This window comes from Podarcis melisellensis (assembly GCF_964234715.1).
Source record: "Podarcis melisellensis genome assembly, chromosome: 8".
In the NCBI taxonomy this organism is placed as follows: Eukaryota; Metazoa; Chordata; class Lepidosauria; order Squamata; family Lacertidae; genus Podarcis; species Podarcis melisellensis.
The window spans coordinates 80,086,359-80,106,307 of NC_138540.1; the positions used below are offsets into that span (position 1 = coordinate 80,086,359).

Sequence of the window (19,949 nt, forward strand, 5' to 3'; positions counted from 1 at the left end):
TGCATGTGCTATGGACCCAAGAGTAGGCACTTCACTATCATTGCACATGATGACCCATGCTTTAAGCATTCCTGCTAGTTAAATTTGAAGCAATTTCTTCACTGATGTACGCAAGGAGCATTTGTGTTTCCTCAGAACTCCAAATCCTTTTTATAGCTTGTTTCTCTTGACACTGTTCCCTCAGGGTGAGATCAGAAGCCTCAAGCTTGCATGCTGCACTCCCATTGCAGAGAACTCTGAACGACCAAACAGCAAGATTCTGCAATTACTTGAGTTGTGGCTTCTGCCCAGTTTTTGAGCACCAAAGCCCAGGGATTAACTCAAGTTCAAAGAACAATGCAGTTTCCTGATTTTGTTGCTGATGTCTCCCATGAGGGAAGTGAGCACAGGAGCTTAGGCCGGCTTGTAACCTTTACCTGGAGGTGACCTTAGCCTTCATGCCACCTTTCTGCATAATTGCACACTTGGAATACTATTTTAAAAAGAAAAAAACTGCTCCAAGGCTACAAGTTGGTTCCACACCCAGCTGCAAGTGGCAGTGCTGGATTTCCTGGATTCTGCATAACTTTTGTGGGGCAAGAGGGAGAAGTAGGAAAAACTGTGTCCCTTCAAAGAAGTATAGATATGTCTGCAGTAACACCAGTGCCTAGATAGTACATTCACATAAAATGTGTACATGCTATAAAGAACTGTGGCCTCACACCAACAAATGAATATTAAATTGTTAGTGGAGAAAAGGCCTTTATTTAGTCCTCCATCAGTTTCACAAGGTGGTACCTCAATGTAACTAGTTAATTCTCAGTTTTGTTAGCATGAATCTTTGCAACCTGCCACCTGTGTGTTCCTGGGCCGATTAAAATGTTAACTATTTAGATTTTGAAAACCTGGCTCTGAGTTTGAAATAACCTTTTAAAATATGACTAATATGAGCTCTATATGTTTTCCTGTCATAACATATCTACATGCCCAAACCAAGTGTCCTGATGCCCAAGGATTACATTTCACATAGGGCTCATCCAGACTACAGCTTTCCCCCAAGGAAATTGACCTTTACCACTGAAACGGAACAAAATTCAATTGGGTTTTCCACTGATTGGTATTTGCTCCAATTCAGCACTAAACAGCAGGTTTTCTCAGGTAAAGTGGCAGGGCAAATAGAAGATTGCTCGGACCTGTACCTCAAAAGCATGGGACAAGCCGAAGTGTAGACGATAATGTGTTGGCAAGCATGCATTTTTCACCATCTGTAAACTTAAATGTAAAGAACGCCCTCCCCCAGCTTGCTGTTGGGGATACCACTAGCCTCTGTGGAGTTGAAAATCTGTGCATGTTTTAAGCTGTATGTTGCTTGTGCTATCTAGGGGCCCAGAGGCACAAGAAGGCTACAGTACTGCAACAACTCCATTGTCAATAAGCGTTGGACATCATAGAATTGTAGAGTTGGAAGGGACCGCGAGGGTCATTTAGTCAAAACCCCTGCAATGCAGGAACCCACAACTGAGCATACAAAGCAATTTCCACACAAGGGAAGACTTGCAAATGCGGCATTGTTTTTGTTCAGTGTTGTGCATGTGCTATGGACCCAAGAGTAGGCACTTCACTATCATTGCACATGATGACCCATGCTTTAAGCATTCCTGCTAGTTAAATTTGAAGCAATTTCTTCACTGATGTACGCAAGGAGCATTTGTGTTTCCTCAGAACTCCAAATCCTTTTTATAGCTTGTTTCTCTTGACACTGTTCCCTCAGGGTGAGATCAGAAGCCTCAAGCTTGCATGCTGCACTCCCATTGCAGAGAACTCTGAACGACCAAACAGCAAGATTCTGCAATTACTTGAGTTGTGGCTTCTGCCCAGTTTTTGAGCACCAAAGCCCAGGGATTAACTCAAGTTCAAAGAACAATGCAGTTTCCTGATTTTGTTGCTGATGTCTCCCATGAGGGAAGTGAGCACAGGAGCTTAGGCCGGCTTGTAACCTTTACCTGGAGGTGACCTTAGCCTTCATGCCACCTTTCTGCATAATTGCACACTTGGAATACTATTTTAAAAAGAAAAAAACTGCTCCAAGGCTACAAGTTGGTTCCACACCCAGCTGCAAGTGGCAGTGCTGGATTTCCTGGATTCTGCATAACTTTTGTGGGGCAAGAGGGAGAAGTAGGAAAAACTGTGTCCCTTCAAAGAAGTATAGATATGTCTGCAGTAACACCAGTGCCTAGATAGTACATTCACATAAAATGTGTACATGCTATAAAGAACTGTGGCCTCACACCAACAAATGAATATTAAATTGTTAGTGGAGAAAAGGCCTTTATTTAGTCCTCCATCAGTTTCACAAGGTGGTACCTCAATGTAACTAGTTAATTCTCAGTTTTGTTAGCATGAATCTTTGCAACCTGCCACCTGTGTGTTCCTGGGCCGATTAAAATGTTAACTATTTAGATTTTGAAAACCTGGCTCTGAGTTTGAAATAACCTTTTAAAATATGACTAATATGAGCTCTATATGTTTTCCTGTCATAACATATCTACATGCCCAAACCAAGTGTCCTGATGCCCAAGGATTACATTTCACATAGGGCTCATCCAGACTACAGCTTTCCCCCAAGGAAATTGACCTTTACCACTGAAACGGAACAAAATTCAATTGGGTTTTCCACTGATTGGTATTTGCTCCAATTCAGCACTAAACAGCAGGTTTTCTCAGGTAAAGTGGCAGGGCAAATAGAAGATTGCTCGGACCTGTACCTCAAAAGCATGGGACAAGCCGAAGTGTAGACGATAATGTGTTGGCAAGCATGCATTTTTCACCATCTGTAAACTTAAATGTAAAGAACGCCCTCCCCCAGCTTGCTGTTGGGGATACCACTAGCCTCTGTGGAGTTGAAAATCTGTGCATGTTTTAAGCTGTATGTTGCTTGTGCTATCTAGGGGCCCAGAGGCACAAGAAGGCTACAGTACTGCAACAAGGAAGAGATGAGAACAGATTGCAGGGATAAGGAACCAGTTGAACTAAAACTCCCATCCCTGAACACTGTCCCTGATCAGAGGTCCCAGCACAAAAAATAAGCCAAAAGGCTCTGGGTATGTTCCACTCTGCAGTAAATGGGACAGTGGAAGGATGGCTCTATAGTGTGTTCTGTGACTTATAACAATGCAAGCATGAACCAACACTTGCTTTCCAAAGTAGTCTTAAGACTCTCCCCTCCTTCCCTCCCTTAACTGCAAGTGGCTAAAGACCTTTCAAAGGCTATCCTGCGGCTGCAGCTAATTTTAAGAACTCTCCATGTGAATATTTACCAGCTAAGGTTAAACCTGAACCTCTCTGTACAGTGTACATAACACACGGGGCTCTGCACTAGCCAAAGAGCAGCTGTGTAACTTGATTACAGTTACTGCAATTGGACTGGTTTTCCTCTAAAAATACCACAGGTTTGCTGCTATATTTCAGGCATGTTTGCCATTAACTGAAAATAGTGATACACTCAACTTTCGTATCAGAGGTCAGTCTCCTTTGCATGTTTGTTCTAGTAAGGTTACAAATACTCGAAGTATTGCCACGTATTTCTGGAAGAAAAATGAGGTATCCTTAACTAATCTTACCCTTCCTGTACAGATAAAAGCTCTGTAAAACATAGCTAAAGGAACCAGTCTGTAGATCTACCTCTTTCACAGTGGTGATGTAAACGGCTGTTCCTAGAAAGACCCACTCAGCACAAACAAAGTTTCCTGGCGAATGTTCAGGGCTACAAAAGCAACAGCTTCCTTTCCCCCTATGCTGCTATCTTCTGCCCTGAAAAACATCTTAGAAGAAACTAAAATCGAGGATTCCTACCAGTAGTTGAAGTAAAAAAAGACAAATTCAAATTGATCGAGATACCCCAAGTTACCTAAACAAGATATTGGTCCCATTCCCCCACTTTTATTTAAGAAAAAAATTAAAACTGGATCAGACCTTCAGCAAGGGTTACATCTTCAAAACGAAACAGAGACCCTGTAGGGTCAACCTGTTGCACAGAAGGGAGTTTTAACAAACATGTCTCTATCTGGTGAGAGGAGCTGCATGTGTCAACCCTTCTTTCTGTAAAATTATCAAAGAGGTATTTTCCCACTATCAAAATCAGGCAACAGTACTTCATCATGAAAAGCAAAGGCTTTGCTTTCATTGCTCTCTGATCAACAGGAAATGATGCCATCTATTTCCTGGGAGTGGATGAACACTACTAGAGAGTTGAATTTTACAGACAAGCTAGCAGCAGGCAGGCACATTCCTAGAGTCTCATAATCAGAGACACAACAGGAATAATTTAACAGTACAACAGAACTTTTTGCTTTAATTTACAATAAACATGTAAGTTGTGGCAGAGACAAGCAATCTGACGCCATTCCACAGCACTGCCCGCTGCACACAAAAAAGGCATTGCCTCAAGAAACCTCCAGGTGAGGCTACAAGCCAGGTCCCACCACAAAACTGAACAGATTGCATCAGGGCACTGAGATTGGTCTGCAGGCTCTGTCACCTGTAGACCATGCTAAACTGATGCATGGAGGAAAGGGAGCAGTACTCTCCCTCCTGCTGACCTGCACAGAGCCCTTGAACAAAAGAAGAGACTGTGGCTGCTTAGTCCCTGAACAAAGGCAGCCACCTAAATGTTGCCTTCTAGCGTCGTCTGGTAGATTTCTATAGTTTCTACCAAGGGGAGGTGCTCAGTGCTTTCAATGATAGCAATAGCCTCCCCAAACTCAGTGCACATGATAATCTGGGTGGGCTGGCCAGTAGCCACGAGAGACCCTGTAGACTGGAGCGCCTCCTGACTAGAAGCCAGTTCTGTGTGAGTCTTGCGGTGACTTCGCAGGTTGGAAAGAGTCTTGAAGGTCTTGGGGCAGACTGGGCAGGGGTGGGGGCGCTCCCCAGTGTGGATGCGCCGGTGCTCAGCAAGGTGCATGGACTGCACAAAAGACTTGCCACAGTCTGGGCAGCGGTAGGGGCGCTCACCGGTGTGAAGGCGCCGGTGCTCCCGCAGGTGGGTAGCCTGCCGGAACGCCTTACCGCACTCGGGGCAGGGGAAAGGGCGTTCTCCTGTGTGGATACGCTGGTGCAGCTGAAGCCCAGAGGCTGCCACGAAAGTCTTGGCACAAACAGAGCACTTGTGGGGGCGCAGGCCAGCGTGGCGCTGTTGGTGTCGGCTCAGCCCGCTGGGGGTGGTGAAGGCTTTCCCACAGAGTGGGCAAGGGTAAGGGCGCTGGCCCGAATGTACTAGCTGGTGTAGCGCCAGCTTGGCCAACGAGCCCATGTACTTGCCACAAGACATGCAGAGGAAGGACTGCAGAGTCGCCTGGTCGCGGCGCCTAGCGCAGCGGTGCTCCTGCAACTTGGAAGCCGTAACAAAGAGAGCCCCACAATCCGGGCAACGGTGAGGCTCATGCCCAGAATGGCTGAGCCGGTGCAGTTCCAGGAGGCGACGGCGCGGGAAGGATTTGTCACATTCTAGGCAAGGAAAGGGCAAACACCCCGTATGCACAGTCCGGTGCAGAGCCAATTGATGGGCTCGGGAGAAGGCTACTCCACAGTCTTCGCAGGAGTGAGGCCCCTCTCCGTTAGGTGCCATGTGCAAGAGGCGGTGCTGGCGAAGATTAGAGGACTGGGTGAAGCGCTTATTACACACCTGGCACTGGTAGGGGCGCTCTCCAGTGTGCGTCACATGGTGCCGCGCTAAGTTTGCCTGGGAGACAAAGGTCTTGCCACACTCAGAGCACTGAAAGGGCCTTTCACCAGTGTGTGTCCGCATGTGGTTCCGCACATGTACCAGCTTCTTGAACTTTTTGCCACAGGTGGGGCATTTGTGCTTGCGCTCCAGAACGTGCACCACCCGTTTGTGCCGCACCATCCGGATGTGGGTGGAGAATGCCTTTCCACACTGAGGGCACAGAAACCCAGCACTGGGCACTTCCACTGATGTCCCTGGCAGGGAGGAGGCAGCGACGGCAGGGGAAGCTGAACCATTTACAGTTGATTCTCTGTCACTGGGTGCTGGTTCAGGAGGCTGGCTGGGTGCCTGATCCCCCGCCCCACGAGTAGGTGGAATGCCGCTCTTGCCAGCATGTGTGCGCCGATGGTAAAGGAACTTGGTCATGTTGCTGAAAGTCTTGCCACAGTGGCAGCGGTGCAGGGGATTGGCTGTATGGCTCTTGCGGTGCATGATCAACGTCATCTCAGTAGAGAAGCCAAGCCCACAGTCCACGCAGAGGTAGAGTGCCTCACCTTTGTGGATGCGCATGTGCTGCTCAAGGGATGCTGCCTTTTTGAATATCTTGTTGCAGTTGGGACATTCGTATGTGCCATCGACGTGAACTCGCTGGTGAGCCAACAGCCGCTTGGCTGTTGTGAAACCACGCTGGCACTCGCCACAAAGAAACTCTTCACTGCTCCCCGTGTGCTCCTGCTGGTGTCTCCGCAGCGCCTCCACTGTCCCAAAGGCCTGCTTACACTCACTGCAACAGAAGGCCTGAGCAGGTGGAGGCACAGCAGGGGGTTCTTCAGGGCATGGCAGCGGGGAAACACGTTGACTGCAAATCTCCTGAGCTGCTGCTTCAGATGGCTCACTGCTCTCTTTCTCAATCTCAGTAAAGTGTTCACCCTGGTGGTCCAGCAGCTCCTCAGGAGTTGGGAAGAGGCAAGAACACTCTGAGCACTCATAGGGATGCATGAGTGGAGTTGGCTGAGGAGGTGATGGAAGGGATGCCTGAGAGGCTGGTGGGGAGGCTGGCTGGGAAGGTGGTGGAACAGATGATTGGAGAGGAGGCAAGGGAGATGGCTGGGAGGTTGGTGGGGCTGACAGGGGGGCTTCAGGTGAAGCCTCTTGTTTCTGGTGTGTTTGGCGATGTGCTAGCCATAGGCTGGTAGAAGGAAAGAGTTCATTACACTCATTGCATTGGTAGCGGATCTGTCCACTGGTAGCTGGTGGAGGCTGAGGCCGGGTTGGCACCTCTCTGGGGTGCACTTCTTGGTGGGCTAGCAGTTCGTCAGGTGACCACAGGACACAGCCACACTCCAGGCACTGATAACGGTTATCCTGCTGGGGCCCTGTGTCTACAACAGTGGCAGCAGCTTCAGGCTCATAGGGCTCACCTAGATGGCTCTGATGGTGGATCAGTACCTCCTCCAAAGTATTGTAGAGGAGTCCACACTCCGAGCACATGTACTGATGCTGGAAGAACAAAGAGGGAGGCAGTTCCTCTTCCATGGTAACTGCAAGCTTTCGCCTGCAAGGTGGAGAGAAAAACCAAGGTGAGTTAAAGTACCATGACAGATTATAAAAGAAAAGAGGAAATCAGTGTTTGAACACTGTGTATGAATGGATAGTTGTTTCGGCCTAAAATAAAAAAATAAAAACAGGAAAGGAATATTAATTTTTGGAAGACACCATCATGTCTTAAGAAAGATAAGGGAATAACAGGAAAAGTAGGTAAGAGATTAGGAGTGTCTTTGTGTAGTAAATAATAGTGGGCATTTTGATAAGGTGTATTATTTTAATGCCTCTTGCAGGGTTGCTGGGAGGATAAAGGGAGAAAAGTCATGCATAGCACCATATGAGTTCCTATAATGGAGGTACAAAAAGAACAAATGAAGAACAAAAAGAGCAGGGAGACGTCTGCTGCGGCATGCAGAAGTACCTAAACAGCAGAGAAAAGAGATCATACCAGGAATGGAAAAAACTGGTGTCAACCCCAGGCGATCCTGAGAGAGTTTTACACATAACCCTTCAGGAGCTCCTTGTCGCCCTCCTTTCAGTGCCACTGCTATGGCCATTTAAAGGGGTGAAGGGGCGGCCCTGTGGGGTGTTGCTGGTATGCGGGAGGGGCCTCTGGCCCCACAGATCTGTGCCGAATTCACTGCAATGCCGCCAGGAGGGAGAGGGGGCGGGGGGCTCGGGTGGTGGGAGGAACGCCACACTCACCCGGCCCGTGGGCCTGGCCCACTCCTGCCACCGCTGCTTCCTCGCCCGCCCTCTTGCCTGCTCTCAATCTCTCTCAGTCTCCTCACACAGGCCCTGCTTGGCCTAGGCTGCACCGCGCCCTCTCATTGACTCCCCCGCAAACGCTGGGGAGCCAATCAGCTGCCTCGATACTAAGGGGGCGGTTCGGCTCCAGCGGCTCGGTGACGTCAAGGCCAGCCCGCCCTCAGGTGGGGCCGGCAAGCACAGGCGGGGCGAGAGGCGCCCATTCAGGAGGGAGGCAAGAGGAGCGTATTAGCGGCTCTCTAGGCCCGCCCAGTCACGAGGAGACAGTACTGCGCTTTGCCGCCCCGCCTCCCTCTTCTCCCTACGCATGTTACGTAACTCCTGTCACAGCCGCATCGACCTATCCTCCCATTCCCTCGCTTACGCAATCAGCGCCGTCTCCTTGACACCCCACGTCCCGTTTACGTAAACATTAGTCTGAGGGAGGGAGAGGCGGCGAGTAGGGGGAGCTGCGCTGCGCTTATAGCGCAAAGCCGCCCTCAATTACTACACCACACCACCCAATCAGCTGGATTAAGCCGTCACGCAAAGAGCCGGCTGCGAGCGAGAAGAATTTATCAGGTCTGCCGTTGCTTTTGCCGCCGCCGTTGAGATTCTTCCCCCTCAAAGGAGGCTCCTCCCCCGCACGTGGGTCACGAGGACACCAGCGGGCTGTCCGCGTGAGCCAGGGGAAGGCGACGCACGCGCCGCCGCCGGCGGTTATTAGGACGGGCGGCAGGGTCTGCGCGTGCGCAGCCTGGGATCCTGCGACGCCAGGTGGGGGAGTGGAAGACGCTTGACAGCCCGGGCGCCTGCGCGACGGGTGAGGTGGGTGAAAGAACCCTCCCTGCGTTTGAGGTTCGGTTGGCGCAGGCGCAGTCGTGTCGAAGCTACCAGAAAGATCAGAACGGCGGCGCCGTCTGGCTGTATCGGCGGAGGAAGACCCGGTGAGGGGGATTTATTCGTGTGTGGGATTTATTTTTATTTTGGGGGCCGGGTAGAGAAAAGGGTTTGGGATAGGAATGCTGGCAGGGGGAAGGGAACGAGGCGGGTTCTGTGGTGCGGCTTTGAGGGGAAGGTGGGGGGGACGACGGCTGAGGACGCCGTTTTTCCCTGAGGGAAACCGGGAAACGGGGCTTGGGGGGCCGGCAAGAGAATATAGGCGAGGGAGGCAGAGGAGCGTCGAAAAGGGGAACAGCTGTGAGGCGACGAGGGCGGAAAAATACTTGAAGGAGGCGGGGGGGGGGAGGTGTGTATGTGAAGAGCCGGGGGGGGGAAGAGTCTCGTCTGTGTGGTGGGGGGAGGGGACTCCCAGAAATGCCCTCGCGAAAACATGGAGAGGTAAAAGGACACGTAATTGCGGCTGCGGTGTGAGCAGGCGAGAGAAAAACAACAACATCGGTGGGAGGAGGGGAGGAGAAGCCACGCCCAGAGGAGCCCCTCCCCCGCTCTCAGAGGGACAGTTTATGCAAATAGGGGGCGGAGCCTTGACTGAGTGGGATAGTGGGGGGAGGGGCGTTTGGATGGAGAAGGGGCGGTCACTGCGCACGCCAAGATGGGGCTGAGCCGCAGGCACGGGGCTCGTCCACACACACCTCGGGCTGGTTTGTGCTTGCCCTTGTGACAAGGGGGAGGGGAGACTGCTGCGTCCTGTGGCTGCTGCTGCCGCTGCTGCCATCTTGTGGCGCATTTTGGGCCCTGCATCCTCTGGAGGAGGCAGCCACGGCAGCGGCCTTGAGAGAGGATTTTCTCCCCTGTATCTTTGCTCCTTCCACATTGCATGTTCCCTCTTTTGGCTGGGACTCGTGGCAGAATTAGAAACGTTTTATCTGTGTTGTTCTGTGTGTGTTCTGCCTCTTAAGCAGCTTTTTAGGGTGGGGCAAAGTGGTATGCCCTAATCATCCCCATTTCTCCTTTTACAGGCATTTGTGGAGCAGTGTTGGGATCCTTCCTCAAGACCTCTATTTTCCCGGCTCTCTTATAACGTATTATAATCGTACACAGCCTGCCAAAACGTGTCTCTTTCCTGTGGTGTTCAGAGCACAGCACATCTGTTCTGTTCTGTTAGCTCATAACAGTAAATCCCTCTTGGGGTTAGTGTCTCCATATGGCTGACATGAGAAGGCCAATCTTTGCCCACATATGGGAGGAGGAAGAATGTCTAGAGTACTATGGGATGATTTCCCTGCATCGAATGTTTGAGGTCATTGGTTCCCAGCTTACAGAGAATGACATGGATGCACTCTCTTTCCTTCTGGATGAGACACAGCCTTGGACTCACCCATTGGATCCTGCCCTTTGGGCTGTGGCAGCAGCAGAAGAGAGTGGTTCTGAGACTACCTCACCTGTGCTGGAGAGCTGGAAGAGGAAAAATCAATGGCGATGTAGCTTGGGCAAGACTGATGGTAGTCTTGAAGTTGCTGCTCAGAGGCAACTGCCCAAGAATGGTGTACAACTGCTCCTGGAGCTAGAGAGGAGGGGCAAATGTGATGAAACCAACTTCGTGCAGCTTCTGCAGCTCCTGAGAGTACTGACAAGGCATGATCTGCTGCCATATGTCACTCTGAAAAGGCAGCGTACAGGTACTGAGCCAGAAAAGTAGAGAGCAAGTGGGTAGTATCTGTTTTCTGAGATAGATCGGTTGAAATTAGTGGACCCAAGTCACTCATTTCAGTGAATATACTCTGAGAAAGACTAACATTGTATACAATCCAGTGTCATTAACTTTGACTTCCTGGCTGAATTGAGTGAAATAAAGTTCTTTCTTGAATGGACATAATCCTAGCTTCCAACTCAGCTTTCTGGCCAGAATTTTAGCAATAGATAGGGGGGTGGATATCTTTATGGTATTATGTCTGCTATTGCTTAGCTCAGAATATTCTGATTCTAGGCACTTATGAACTGATTTGACAGGTTTGATGTTGATTCTAGAACTGTTTTTCCCAGTTGACATAGTGTCTACCTTTTGATTTTTTTTAAAAAAAAACATAGTTTCTCCTGAGAGATACACCTATGGACCATCTGTCCTTTCATCCGACCGGCAGATGGACAACTGTCTCAATTCAGCCTCTGCAGAGCCTCGAAATGATCAGTGGGAGACAGGTGTGTGAGTTGTACAGCTTGCGGGGGTGGCGGGGAGGTGTATGGTTTCATCCCTTTTGCGTAGTAAATATACAATGCCATCAGTTTTTACGTAGCTGTTTTATGTCTTGTCTGCTACAATTGTGGATACATTTTTACTAGTTTATAACTTCTCCCCGATGAAAGGCAGCAATTTAAATAGTTTGCATTTGATATCCGATTTGGAGGGAGGGGGTTAGGAGCAGTAGCTGTATGGAATCTGAGCTTTCCTTGCCAGGCTTTGGTGTAAATAATTGCCTATGCCCGGCTTTTTCTCTCTAGGCTCCAATACGAGCAAAAGGAAGCGAGTAAGCAGAGGCCGGTCAAAGTCTACTTCCCGCAGGCGGCGGGGAGCTAAATCAACTAATGCTCCAATGCAGGAGGTCCAAACTCCCACGAAAGTCACCTGTGGTAGGTGTCAGCCTTGCATGTGCTTTTTTTCCGGGGGCGCCCTTGATTTGAACAAAGTATTTTTATAATGCCATGAAACCATTCTAAAATGCTCATTAGCAGCTTGGTTTCTGTTAAGGGTTTGATCAGTGATTCATTTTCTCTCTGGCTGGAGCCAAATGGGAAAAAGGTTGGGGGGAGGAAAATATATATATGTAGCTGCAGTGCTGTCAGTTTTGTTCTATGTCAGTGAACTTGAGTTTTGGCTTGCACTATTAATTTCTGTACAAATCTGGCAATAGGACTTCATTCCAGTGCAGTTGGGGAATGGGAGCTTTGGCCCCCTCTTTGGGGTGAGGGTGGGAAGGTTCTAACCCACTCCTTGTTATGTTGTCTTCAATTCCCAGGGTTCTGTTCGGTACCTATTTTATTGATAGTGCTCTAGAAGGTCCAGCTCTGTTTACTTACTACTTCAATTACATACCCTGCCCTTCAGGCAGAATTTTCTGAGAGCAACATAAGAAAGCTTTATAAATGAGGAAAGGATGCCTTCAGACTACTAATCCCTTGGCACAAGTTGCTGGGAGGGATGGTGGAGGCTGTTAATGTCAGTACACCATTACATGTGATATGCTGGTTTTGGAAAGAGACTGGTTTAGCTACTCTGATGTTATTTTTTGTAATAACAAAACACATCATGCCCTATAACATGAGGTAGTTTCATTCATGGTAGTTGCCATTTTTCTGCTTCAGTCATCTCCAATTAAAAATAAATTCAACTTTTGCTGAAATTATATATTTCCAATTAATTCAGTGAATTCTTCAGAACAATGAGGTTCTGGAGATTTTTGATGTGCGGCACATAATTTTGTATAGAATAACATAAAACTATTTTGAGGATTATGAAGCTAGTTATCTTCGGAAAGTACGATTCCCGAGCAAGGGAGTCACGAGTGCCACAGCTCTGGCACTGAATAGTATTAAGAGGTGGTCAAACTTATGAATGACTTGTCCACATTCTTAAGTTGTTTCCAAAATTGTCCGTGCTCACCAGTAACATATAGCTGTAATATTTCCTGGAGAGCCTTGTACATCTTTCTGTTAGACTCATTTGTTGAGTTTGCATGTTTATTTTATAGCACACTATACTACGCACTGGTTCTGTATCTGACTTTTGAAAGGGGTTAATTCTCCTGCCTTGGTCTGTAACATCAACCCATCAAACTGGATTTTTCTTAAATCCCACTCGCCTCTGAATTCATATTAAAACTCAGTTAAGTGAATTATATCCAAATTTCTGGCTTGATTTTCAGTTCAGTGTTGAATGTCTATTTCTAACGCCAGCATATACCCTTTTCTAACTTAGAGCTTCAGATACATGTTGCTGTATGGAGAGATGTTCTGTATAGGGAAACTGTGAACATCGATTTGACAACACACACACAGTGTTTACAGTTTTCTTACCCAGAAACGCACTGTGTTGCACATAACATTTGAAGCTGCTCTCACTCAGCAGGTGGGTGCTAGGGGCTGGTGTAGGATCCCTACATAGCTCAATGTGCTATTGTCTTTGTGTCAGTGCAATGCAAATGAAACAAAAGCGAATGCACAAAAACACTTGTCTTACCATCTGACCAATTTACAGGCAATGGGTTCTAACGAAGAAGGTTCAAAAATAATACAATGAGTGTCAAAACTGCAACTTCAAGGTGCAGCTATAAGGCTTCTGCCGGGTAGGTGCAAGGATCAAACTGTAAGCTCCATTCAACACTAGATTGTTGCCTGTATACTTGATGATGTTGCCTTGCTTCACTGGGGCAGAGCTTGACCCTTGTTTTCCAGGCAGCTGCTTCTGAAATAAGCTCTGCATTTTATAACCCTTCTGAATTGCACACCTAAGCTTGGGAGTTTGAAACTGATCTCCTTTTCCAGTTTGCAACCTCCTGAGCTATTTCAGCCTGCAGAAGCTAGAGCTTAGTTACTGAAAAAGAGCATACAAACCCCCAAATGATCTCTTTTTTTTGTTGCTGCTTGATTTCTGCCAATTCTTTCTCAATCCACCATTTAAATTCCAGGTTACTAAGCAAAAGTTGATGATAAAGAGACTCTGTCTCTCTTGTGCACTCCTCACAGAATGGTCTCGCAAAGGTAAATGAATCCATGCACCCAGATTTCCACCAGTTCTATGTGAAAGCAAATCTGTGTTTAAATGTGTGCTGAGTTACCTATTTCCAGAGGAATCACAGGCAGCCCACCCTGCATGCCAGCCTCTCAAACAGGCAATTTGTAAAGGCATGTTGGCTATTCTCATGGTCAGTGGGGACAAGGCTGCACTGGCAGCTCCTGGGATTGTAATCGTGTACAGAGCCACTCAAAACTGGCACTGTAAGGGGGCATATGCTGCAAACCTCCAGCAGAGTGATATAAACAGGCTGGGGGTATTAAAGCTATGAGGACTGTGCCTCTTGTGGGACAGTCATCAGCTGATGTCTCAAGTGCCAGTCAATTAAAGGTTTTGCTCTACTAGATAGAAAAGCAAATAGCTCCCATATCACGTGATCCCTTAGTTATGTTAATAGCTACTGCTGCAGATATCAGGCCATTAAGAGCTGCTATGGAATCATCCTGGGCTCCTGTTAATCCTTTTTCCTTAGGGCATAAACATTCCCTTAACTACTTTACCTGTCCTCCAGATGCTTCCATCAGTTTTCTTGGACAGTTTTTCCTCTAGCTGGTCAACATTTATCATTGATGGATGAACTGCTAACAATTAATAGTTCTAAAATCTTCCACACTTCAAAATCCACTTGCATTGCTTGGTTATTTCTCTCATGATAAATCTGTCAGCACAATGAATGTTAACCTGCATTGATACATATGCCATTTGGTGGTTGTCAGGAATAAGCAAGAACATGCACCCTGTGTCCTTGCAGTGAGAATTCCCATGTTGTGTCTGGTATCTGCAGCAGTCGCTCTTTATCAACTTACCTAGAAGTGAGGCCAGGGTTTTCACACCATTTTGTGTTCTTTTGCCATATTGAATCTCAGAATGATTTCTTGATGTTGCCATGTGCTAAAAGTCTTGAACCATGTTTCTCTCGGTCCACAGTTGAAATTCATCCCTGGAAAAGCATAAGTATTGGCCCAGGCAAGCGGGCCAAGTACCAGACACTGGCAAAAATACCCAGACAAACTAAAAAAAGCAAAAACTTAAGTGTGGCCCTCATGATTATTTCAGCTGCCTCTTCACCGCTTCTCCTATGTTAGAAGCGACCTGCATCTGGACCCTGCAGCGCTCTTGTTAAACAAGCTGTGAGGGACACTGCCTTGGACTCTGGGACTTGTTGCCTTCTGCACAATGGAGGCATTTTTGCACGGTTAACATTGTCTGTAATGGGTTTTGCTGGCCTGTAAATATGTGTGTCAAAGGTGGGTGGGGTAATGTAGTATATTGAATTGAATTGGTACTCTATGCTGTTCCCAGTTCTTTTCTGGAAAACTGATAACTTGAGTTTTCTAATTCTAATGCTGAACACACACTAAAGGGTTGCATGGATGATGAGGTGACAGGCCTCAATCTCTGAAACCATCCTACTTTAGTGGTAATTAACTTGGAGGCTTCTTCACTCTTGTTACTGTGATTCAAACTTGGGAAAAGACATTGGCAGAAGCCTCTACAGTATGTGGCTCAGTGGCGTGTTTTGAAGCTGTCTATACTTCCAAACAGAAACCACAGTGGGATTATTTCACTGGGACTGGGGCCTGAAAGTGGAGGGTTGGGTGGGTACCATGTTGTTTGTGCTGCCTCAGTTGGTTTCATTATTGCCTATATAGGTCAAGTGTCTAATTAGATGCAGCTGCTCAGGGCTTGCATTACTACTGGCTGAGCATGGCCATGGAACAATTAACCACCTTGTACAACTGAGTTGTGCAGAAACACTCTCCCCACAGTCTTGCAGTTGATGTACATCCTGCTTGTTTTGAAATAAAAGCTGTGGATTCCCCCCTCCCCGTGGTCAATAATTTGAGGCTTTTATCCTGTCCTGGGGGAGGAAGAGCCCTCCAGGCACTTAAGTGAGACATAACTGACGCAAGAGGTGCCAGTATGTTGATGCCAACTCTGACAGCTGCTATCATTCTTCAGAGAACTGTTTATATTGGAAAGTGGGTGGGATGGGTATTTAGATGAAATCGTATGCCAAACCATGGATGCAAAAGTTGTATATCTTAAGCTGAGTACAGTACCAATAAAATGAAACCTCTCAGTTACTCTGCATATAGCATATTGGGTGGGAGCTTGTGGTTGGAATGTGAGAAAGGTTTCCAGTGGGTCCTACAGCCGAGCTCTTAATGTGCTGCCCTATCAAGGCAAAGCAGTTGCTGGTGTACAATGTAAAGAGAAATTGTGGGCATCTGTTCCTTACTCAAGTTTTACAGTACATTGTTTATTTTGGGGTGGAAATGGCACTGCTCTTAGTATAAGCTCTAGGCTTTCTTACATGGACAATTGTCAAATTCAATTTGTTGCACAGCTCTGCTGTTGCCCATCTGGAAAGAGGGGTTCTAATTGTCATGCTGGTTGAAAACTAGCAACCGGCTACCAAAAAGCTGCCTTGTAGCTAACTCGTAGGGGTGGGTGTGGGCTCCAGGCCGTACAAAGTTGCTGGTAAAGGGCTGTGACTGCACTTTGAGTTAATGCTTCTACAGGTGATGACCACAAGACACAGAGAAATTAAAGCTGACGGCCTTGTTGAGCGTATGTAATACACCACCTGCCTCATTTTTTAAAACATATCCTACTCTGTATTTGTTCCATTTCTCCCTCCCTCTTGAACCTTTTAAATTTTTGGCTACAATGCTGATAATACTTTGGGCAACTGAACAAAACACAAACCTGCCCAATGTCCATAGTTACAGCTGAACTTCAGTAATTGCTGGGGCATCTAGAGCATGGTAGTACACGTCTGTTGCAGCAAATCACTCACGAGATGGCTAGAACTGAATTAGCTAAAATTTCAAGTTTTTCCTGCCAAAGAGTCCAGCTGGCTGTCAGTAGTTAGCTTTAGTTCAGGATCTCCCCAAGTCGCTTCCCCTTCCAAGTCAAGAATGGCTCATGGCCCTTAATAAAGCAGTGGTCCAGTATGATAATGCCGTCACATAACAACAAGATATATTAACTTGGAAAAATTATTTCCAAGATTTTGGATTGAAAATGGCGGGAAGCCTTTTGAAGAATTGTGGGTGACTTTTCAGGATTGGTGCAGATAGCTCAACAGGAATGATTTAGTGGGGGTGGGGAGTACTAGAGGAATGTTTCTGGGGTGAGAATTGAGATGTTTTTAGTAAGTGATTATTGGAGTTCAGCTGTAACTTTGTGCCAAAGGTAGACTTCAAAAACGAGAGTGAACACCCCTTGCTGGGACTGACCATCTTAAGGAACCTGAACTCTTCAGGAGTCTTAGGTGGTCTGCATCTTCAGCTTGGTTGGTATTGATGTTCAGCACCTGCTCATGGCTGTTGAACAGCCCAACCCTGGAATACTGTTGCATGACCGTGTGTTTGTCTGCGTGCTCTGTTTGCGACCTCCAGCTCTAATGCCGCTCTTTCTCTTCCTTTCCCCTCCCTCTCTCTCTCTCTCTCTCTCTCTCTCTCTGTTCTGTGTGTCTTGCTCAGACATCCGGCTCCGTGTTCGTGCAGAATACTGTGAACATGATCCTGTCTTGCGTCAGAATGTGATGTCAAACAAGCAGAACCATCTGGAGCGGCAGTTTGATGTCTTTGGGCAGTCCAACACCATCCTCAAATCCCGTGACCTGGGCTCAATAATCTGTGACATCAAGTTCTCAGAGCTGTCCTACCTTGATGCCTTCTGGAGCGACTATATGAATGGCTCACTGCTAGAGGCACTGAAAGGGGTTTTCATCACGGACTCTCTCAAAGAGGCCGTGGGCCAGGAGGCTATCCGACTGCTGGTCAATGTGGATGAAGATGATTATGAGGAGGGCCGCCGTCTGTTACTGGAAAGCGTTATTCCCCAGGCCTGGTAACTTTAGCTACTAGGAAATTTAGGTATGTTCCCTCCACTAGTATCTGTCGTCTTCACACTCTCTGAAAACTTAGCATTTCCCCCTACTTGTCAGCCGTCATCTTGCCCCATTGGCTTAACAAGAAGATTAATTTTGCAAGTGGCGTTAGGGGCTTTTTGTCTGGGTATTGGTTGACATGCGATGTCCAGTGCTTCAATAAATTTAAGGAAGAGACTAGCTCAAGGCAGTTGAACAGTTATATTTCCAAACTACAAAACCAAAATAGAGTTACATCCTGTAATTACTAACAGAAGGTAATGCATTTAGCATATTTTCTCCTTCATCTGTAAGTAAGCATGTATGTAGGAAACCTTTTGTTTATACTTCACCATATTGAAGTTTTGGGGAAAGGTCCCTGATTTGCATATAAAATAAAGTGTGTGTGTGTGTGTGTATACACACCCACACACATGTATACACACACACATATACATATAAATGTAAAAATCAAATAGTTTAGCTTTGCTTTTAACTAATAAGCCAGTTTTTCTGCCAGGACAATTTCAGATGTTCTGTAGTTGAACTATTTTCACAAGTGATACTGAATTACACTGCAACAATATGTGTTTGTCCTAATTTTGAGACTTGTTCAGTTTCCCAGAACCTGCTGACTCAGGTCTTCTATTGACTGATTGGTGCAGGATAGGGTGGGAAGCCTGGGGCCCTCTAGATGTTGCTGGACTGAACCTCTCATCTTCCTCCCTAAACTTTGGCCATTCTGGCTGAGACTGATGGAAGTCAAACAACATTTGGGGTGCCACAGGCTTGCCACCACTGATATAAGGGCTAGCTCCATTGCTGCTCTTTTTCAGCAAGACTTGGATCCTCCATATATATTTTATTTAAACATTTTTGACAGAAATTAAAATTATGAAAGTTGAGTTTTCTTAAAGCCCTCTAACCAGAAAAAAATAACCAAAATAGAAGAGTATCAGTAGCATAAATCCCACAGGTGTCAGCAAATGAACAGAGTCCCAAAGGATCTCTGGGGGTTGGGTGTGGGACCAGCCCTCCTGGTGCCTGGATGACAACATAAATGCGTATGGAGTTGGCATCCATCCTGGTTTTCACTCTCAATCTTTTTCTTCTCCTCACAGGGCACTTCATTTTTACTCCCTGATTACCACATGGCTTACGTGAATTGGATGTAGACTTCAGGAAGGAAATTTCTTTTTAGCCAAGGAACCTTTGTCCCGTCGCGGGGCAGGGCTGGATCTTGACAGCGATGGGACTTCAGGGAGTTAGAATTGTGCCGCAGCTGCTCTTGTATAGGTTGAAGCTTTGAAAGAGCAACTGGGAATGGTCTTAATTGACATTCAGGTGTAAGTAGGGCTTGGCTAGAGGCACCCACTCAGCGTGCATCCCTCATTTTGAAGTGAAAGGGACATCTTTTGGAGAGCCATTTAGTCCTGATAATGAAGCAGAAAAAGGGGCTTTGAAACCCTTTTGGAATAAGTTGGTATGTGCACCATGCTCACTACCAGTACTTGTGTTTTTGACCTCTTTTGCAGAGGCGGAGAGCATTCTCATTTTGCAGAGTTTCAGGTACACCTCTTAAGGCCAGTAGCAGGGCATGCTATGTTGCCTACTTTCCTGGAAAAAGAGAAATAACCTATTTTCCTTCAAATCTGAATCTAGGGGTGGGCTTCCATTCTTAAGTATACATCCAAGTCCCATGGCAGGAGAGCCAATGATGATAGAAGTGGAAACTTGAGTCATTTTGGGGGGGAACTTGTCAGTTCTGTGGCTATTTGTACATAATATAAATAATAGGGTTCAAAAAAAGGTGGTGCAGCCCGTTCTGGTTGAATTTCTGAGCTGAGGACACTGCTTGACTGCAGTGGGAGGGCCAGAGGCCAGAAACATGTAATTTAAAAAGTTGTATTTTTTTATATATAAAAAGACTTTTTTTGACAAATGATTCTTAATGTATTGTATTTGCAAATGTCAATAAAGAATAGTATTTGCAACTGCTTGGATTCATATTTCAGTTTTACCAGGATCAGAGGCTGAGACACGAGAGTCCTGGCTTACAGTCGCTGCTGTAGTGATTAAATCTTGTTCCCTGTCCAACAAGGAAAGGCAGTTAGGCTGGTATGCCTGCTGCCAAAGGGAGTTCCCAGCCACCCAAGACTCACTGAGGTGACTAGTTTGGCAAGGGGGCAGGGCCTATACCCTTCCACACAACAGATAGGCCAATCCCAAGAGCAAGGGGAGGGTGAGCAAGGACATTTAGAATGAATTCCTCCATTCTTGATTAGTGAGAAGTTGTGAGAGATGATGGGAGGGACATACTGTTTAGGAAGCCAAGAGCCCTTGCGTACCCCTAGTGGTCTTTGGCCAAGCTGACAAAAATT

At 46.9% G+C, this 19,949-nt stretch overlaps 2 protein-coding genes and 1 long non-coding RNA gene across 5 annotated transcripts; 2 read left to right on the forward strand and 1 right to left on the reverse strand.

Annotated features, from left to right (window-relative positions):
• Positions 1 to 3,869: 3,869 nt before the first annotated feature.
• LOC309376509 (zinc finger protein 574-like) lies at positions 3,870 to 8,612 on the reverse strand. Of its 3 annotated transcripts, none has more exons than XM_081922911.1 (2): positions 8,382 to 8,612; positions 3,870 to 7,259 (listed from the first exon to the last, which is right to left on the reverse strand). In XM_081922911.1, exon 2 carries the CDS (start codon positions 7,238 to 7,240, stop codon positions 4,643 to 4,645), a length of 2,598 nt encoding a protein of 865 aa, XP_081779037.1. In that variant the 5' UTR covers positions 7,241 to 7,259; positions 8,382 to 8,612; the 3' UTR covers positions 3,870 to 4,642. The 3 variants fall into 3 exon arrangements, with proteins under 3 accessions (XP_081779037.1, XP_081779036.1, XP_081779035.1); XM_081922910.1 differs by lacking the exon at positions 8,382 to 8,612 and adding an exon at positions 7,955 to 8,366; XM_081922909.1 differs by lacking the exon at positions 8,382 to 8,612 and adding an exon at positions 7,698 to 7,917.
• Positions 8,613 to 8,791: 179 nt separating this feature from the next.
• On the forward strand, positions 8,792 to 19,562 carry DEDD2 (death effector domain containing 2). Its single transcript, XM_081922912.1, has 6 exons — positions 8,792 to 8,943; positions 9,919 to 10,578; positions 10,988 to 11,098; positions 11,399 to 11,527; positions 17,180 to 17,575; positions 18,690 to 19,562. Exons 2-5 carry the CDS (start codon positions 10,104 to 10,106, stop codon positions 17,551 to 17,553), a joined length of 1,089 nt encoding a protein of 362 aa, XP_081779038.1. The 5' UTR covers positions 8,792 to 8,943; positions 9,919 to 10,103; the 3' UTR covers positions 17,554 to 17,575; positions 18,690 to 19,562.
• LOC309376511 lies at positions 11,593 to 16,429 on the forward strand. The gene is made up of 2 exons (XR_014171228.1): positions 11,593 to 13,654; positions 14,616 to 16,429. It is a non-coding gene; the product is annotated as an uncharacterized lncRNA (long non-coding RNA).
• Positions 19,563 to 19,949: the final 387 nt, after the last annotated feature.

Bases quoted from the DNA above. Each gene is read 5' to 3' on its own strand.
- DEDD2 (XM_081922912.1), top strand. From the start codon at position 10,104: ATGGCTGACATGAGAAGGCCAATCTTTGCCCACATATGGGAGGAGGAA. The intron at 10,579-10,987 runs GTACTGAGCCAG...AAAAAAACATAG, and splicing joins TCTGAAAAGGCAGCGTACAG to TTTCTCCTGAGAGATACACC. The intron at 11,528-17,179 runs GTAGGTGTCAGC...TGTCTTGCTCAG, and splicing joins TCCCACGAAAGTCACCTGTG to ACATCCGGCTCCGTGTTCGT.
- LOC309376509 (XM_081922909.1), bottom strand. From the start codon at position 7,753: ATGTGTAAAACTCTCTCAGGATCGCCTGGGGTTGACACCAGTTTTTTC. The intron at 7,260-7,697 runs GTATGATCTCTT...TCCACCTTGCAG, and splicing joins ACCAGTTTTTTCCATTCCTG to GCGAAAGCTTGCAGTTACCA.